Source organism: Cotesia typhae, unplaced genomic scaffold, assembly GCF_013202065.1.
Source record: "Cotesia typhae breed Kobodo isofemale line unplaced genomic scaffold, CoteBio_Ctyphae scaffold_152, whole genome shotgun sequence".
Lineage (NCBI taxonomy): Eukaryota > Metazoa > Arthropoda > Insecta > Hymenoptera > Braconidae > Cotesia > Cotesia typhae.
This window is the reverse complement of record NW_027423776.1, coordinates 343,113-347,955: the sequence shown is the minus strand read 5'-3', so window position 1 is coordinate 347,955 and position 4,843 is coordinate 343,113. Positions and strand designations below refer to the sequence as shown.

General features: G+C 26.2%; 1 protein-coding gene across 2 annotated transcripts; it reads right to left on the bottom strand.

The window, feature by feature from the left end:
• Positions 1 to 1,769: 1,769 nt before the first annotated feature.
• LOC141536077 (uncharacterized) lies at positions 1,770 to 3,479 on the bottom strand. Of its 2 annotated transcripts, XM_074256318.1 has the most exons (7): positions 3,325 to 3,479; positions 3,163 to 3,222; positions 2,999 to 3,040; positions 2,873 to 2,920; positions 2,606 to 2,671; positions 2,278 to 2,331; positions 1,770 to 2,189 (listed from the first exon to the last, which is right to left on the bottom strand). In XM_074256318.1, exons 3-7 carry the CDS (start codon positions 3,024 to 3,026, stop codon positions 1,885 to 1,887), a joined length of 501 nt encoding a protein of 166 aa, XP_074112419.1. In that variant the 5' UTR covers positions 3,027 to 3,040; positions 3,163 to 3,222; positions 3,325 to 3,479; the 3' UTR covers positions 1,770 to 1,884. The 2 variants fall into 2 exon arrangements, with proteins under 2 accessions (XP_074112419.1, XP_074112420.1); XM_074256319.1 differs by lacking the exon at positions 3,325 to 3,479 and having other exon boundaries at positions 3,163 to 3,301.
• Between the last annotated feature and the right edge of the window lie 1,364 nt (positions 3,480 to 4,843).

Below are 4,843 nucleotides of genomic sequence, written 5' to 3'. Positions count from 1 at the left end.
CTGCATCAATATTAATAATTATTACTCTTTACTTATTAATAAGTCATTCTCTATTAATATTCGATAATCTAAGTTTAAAATATCAATTAATAATATTCAACTTCAAAAAAATAAAAATATTAGTTTGAATCAAGCAATTAATAATTGAACATAAAAAATCAATTTATTATAAAAAAACATATTAAAGTATACTGTAATACCATACTTGATAAAAAAAGAAACCGTTAATAAATACCAAAAATTTCGATGAATATTTTTGTATTTCATCCAAAAATAATATATGTAGTGTTTTATTTTTTTTTCAATGGAAACTTGAAAATCAAGTAAGGATTTGATACCATTGACAATCCACCGAGCTTAACCTGAAAAAAATTAATTAAATTTATTTTTATAAGGCTAACTCAATTATAAGAATTATAAAACATTATACCAAAAGTAAAATAAATACCTCCAATTTAGAAGGCAAACGAATACTGTAGAGAATTGCATAGTTTTTCCAAAGTCTCGAAGGCATGGTAGCTTACAGCTTTTACTCAATTTGAAAAAGAATTCCCGTTCAATAAAATTTAACTTTGACTTTTCACTTCTAGTTGTTAATAAATAAAATTATATTTATATAAACATATTATAACTACTCCAATATTGGAGTATGATCACTACTAAAACTATTTTGGAATACAATATGAAGGGTATGGAGGGTAGAGGAATGACTCTCCTTACCTCTACCCTCCATAATGGAGGGTAAAGCTCCTTGTTTAGGTACCTCTCCATTGATAAAAAATAGAAAAAACTACTCAGTTAAATTAGTAGATAAAAATAAATATGGCGGTCCCTGCTGTAAAGTCATATACTTTCGCGCATGCGCAATAACAATTACGTATTCAAAATTAATTTCACAAAAAAATGAATTAAAAATAGAAAAACAATCGGACAAATAAAAATATTGATCGGACAATCAATAAAAAATAATTACCGATCAAATGAAAAAAAAAATTAATCGATTTGATAAAGAAAGTGCTATCTTGCAAGTAAAAATTTGTTTAATTATTTATAAATAAACAATTATCGGACAAATAAACAATTACATCGGACATTGACGGACAAACGACGGACAATCGGATTGTTTAAATAAAAGTTAAAAAAATTTATTTTTTGGTGCCAAATTCAGTGAGGTAATAACCATGTAGTGAATGAACTTTTAGTCGAACATACAAACAACAAAACGACCGCTAGCCAAATGTTTCTTTTAGGTTGCTGTCGATCGGTAATAAAGATTTCGTTACACTTTGTTATCATTTAAATTGAAATGATGACAAGTGTATTATAAAGATGTCTCTTCCTACATTAAAGTAGAAAATAATAACATTGTTATTTAAATTTTCATAATTATTTATTATTAATATTATTATAATGAAGATAATAATTACCGTAATATTTATATGGTTAAAAAAAAATTATATCGAAATGTAGTTACAATTTTTTCGAAATATTCATTACTTAATAAAATCAATCAAATATATAAAAAATTAATACTATATTTTTAAATTGTGCGATAATATTGAAAAATCATTTCAATTATAAAATATATTTTTTTTTTTATTATATATTTGTTGCAGAAATTTAATTATTTATAATATTCTGCATAAATGAATTTTGATTTTCATTGAGTTTTTCTTTTGAACCATGTAAACAAATGGATTGATTAAAAAAAGATTTACTTGCGAAAATTTAATAGCTCACAAATATTTTTCAATTAATATAAAATGATAACAATAATTTTTTTTTAATCGGCAATTAAAAATAATGTTGATCAATATAAATACACTTTATTAAAATTATTAAGAGCTTCATTAAATCTATAAATTAATAATAATTACTACAAAATTAATAATACATTTTTAAATTGTGAAAATTTTTATTAATTTTTTTAAATATTGCAATTGAAGCCATGACAATTATTATTATTGGGTAAATAATACGTGACGTATTTTTTTTTGTAAAGACCCGACATACAGGGCATTTTAATCCTGGTGATAGGTTACTGTCTGCTTCTGCTAATAGTTGGACAAGGCATGCTTGGCAAATCATAAAATGATTACACGGTGCGAATGTGTAAGCAATTTGGTTCTCCAGACACACGCAGCACTTTGCGGAAATCTCATCGTTGTCGTTCCGGTACGGAGGCCTAGCTGTAAAAATAAACAAATTTAATGTGCAATATGGTAATATATTTAAGATTAGTTTTTTTTTAAATATTAAAAATAGTCGTGAACTTACCTATTATCCGCTCCAAAATTAGGCGGGATTTATGTGCAGGATTCTCGTCATTATCTGAAAATTAGAACGGAAAATAACAATAAGTATAATGTAATGTAGGTGTTAACATTAATGTAATTATTGGTATTTATTGCTGCAACATTGTTGTAATTTTATAAACAACTACTTAATACAAGCATTATTTGTAATAAAAAATCGTTGATTAATGAAGGTACCAAAAGGATAAAAAATACTCCGCGTATGTATGCGTTAACGAAATCTATATGATTTTAACTAAAACTAAACTATTCAATATTATTTGAGTAAATTCTTTTATTATTATTATTACCTTCTCTTTCTTCTACTTCCTCTATAGCTTCATGATCGTCTTCTCTGCGGACACTAACGACACGACCTACAACGTTTAGTAATTTTATCATAATGACATATAAATACATATAACATTTATTAAAGACATCATTGTTATTATTATTATTATTATTATTATTATTATTATTATTATTATTATTATTATTATTATTATTATTATTATCATTATGTATATCGTTCTAACGGTATTCATTCATGAGTTTTTATTTTTCTTTTCAATACTTACCATTACCAATATAACGAAGATTTGAAAAGCCACGTGCTTCAAGCTCGTCTATTCCGGAAAATTAATTAAATGTATTATTTCACTTAATAATTGATCAATAAAAAAAAAAAATTATTATTAATTTACTTCTGTATCCTTCTACTATATCGGCCATCAAATGAGATATATCTGTAAATTAACAAAAAATTTAAAATATTAATTATTGATGTAAGAAAATTAGTTTTTAATTTTTTGTGTTTTTGCAGTAGCACAATGATTAATAATTTGAATGAAATGACTGTTATTATTACCGTTTCGAGCATCGGCCAAAAAATCATAATCATCGTTCACATTGATGCCAATTTGGTCATCTGTAAAATTAAAAAATCATCATTGAATTAATGTTAAGTTGTTAAATATGATAAAAATTAATTGGTAATTTTTTTTAAATAGATAATAATAATAAGCCCCACTTTTTTCGATTTTCGGATTTTTTTTATTTTTAATTGTTTGTTCGTCGTTTGTTCGTTAATGTTCGAGTGTAAAAATTGTTTGTTCGTCTTTTATTTATTTATAAATAATTAAACAAATGGTCACCCTTAAGTTGGCCCCCCTTACTAGATATCTTTATTTTTATCGCTCAGATTAATTAATTTTGATCAATTATCGTTTGTTCGACGACTATTGGTGATTGTTCGATCATAAAAACAATTAAATTCCCAATTATTAATTATTTTATATCTAATAAGCAGGCCATCACCTCACGCCTACATTGCGCATGCGCCAGCAGTTTAATGGCGACTGAGCGACGCATAGTGCATATCATGTAAAAAAATGACATTATAAATAATGCTCCATTTCGAATATCATCAAATTATACGATTTGAATGAAGTATTTATTCAACAGTATGAGTACCTCGATTAACTATAAAGGTATTTAATTCTAATTAGAAAATATTGTAAGTAGTTCCGATAGTGGTAAATTTTATAGAGTTAACATGTGTATATGTGTAAATTTAGACAAAACCGTAAAAGTAGCAGTGATATCTCACACTCCAACGATAGAAAATGTGACTGTAATTCTCACGAAAATCAGAGGCATTTTCAAGGTTCCCAAGGACGTCGAGGTGGGTGTGGAGGTAGCTGTAGCAACTGGATTCAACATTATTTTCCATGGTTGTGGACGATGAAAACGTTATTCTGACTCTAAAAATCAACAGGGTAATGCTGTTAGTGAACCCAAGAATAATATAAAATTCAATAATGATTACAATATTAGGTAAATTAATACTGAAATAATTCAAAAATTTAGTTAAGCATTCTAATTATATTACTATTTCGTCGGTGATGATTATTTTTACTATTTTTTATTCATAGATTTTTATACTATATAAACTGATTTATCAGTTTAGATTACGATTGGCCAAAATAAAAGTTGATGTTGATACCAAGCACGAGAAAAAATATGACAGTACAGATGAAACTGAAGTTGGTGAAAGAGAACCTGCAGAGGAAACTGATGTTAATCACTACGGCAAAGTCAAATCGTTATTTGATGATATTAACTGTGATGGCGACGAGGAGAGTGAAAAGTTAGTATTGATTTCAAGTGTATTTTCTTTTTTTTTAAATTAAGAAATTAACCTCAAGTTTTTAACGTTAATATTTTATTATTTTCATTATATAAAAAAGAGACCGTTGTACAAAAATAGCGATCAATCTTAAATTGATAAAAAGTTATTTTATTTGGAAAAAGTAATTAATAATTTTTCTTGTAACAAGTCTATCAAAAATTCGAAAACTTTGTAACAATGAAAAATCAAAATTAACTTCCTCACAAAAAATTTTTATTTCCCGATAGAAAATCTCAGCATTCGAATTGACGAACCGAGCGTAAGTTGAAATGAAAAACGAAGTATCCTGTTGGCTGGGTTCTAGATGACTGCATTTTTCATGGACGTGGACGATAAGAGCATGGTGGTACTTATCCTC

Excerpts from the sequence above, each read along its gene's own strand:
- LOC141536077 (XM_074256318.1), bottom strand. The coding sequence starts at position 3,026 with ATGGCCGATATAGTAGAAGGATACAGAA. Across the intron at positions 2,921-2,998 it reads TATAGTAGAAGGATACAGAA|ACGAGCTTGAAGCACGTGGC; the intron begins GTAAATTAATAA and ends TTTCCGGAATAG. Across the intron at positions 2,190-2,277 it reads AATTTTGGAGCGGATAATAG|CTAGGCCTCCGTACCGGAAC; the intron begins GTAAGTTCACGA and ends TTATTTTTACAG.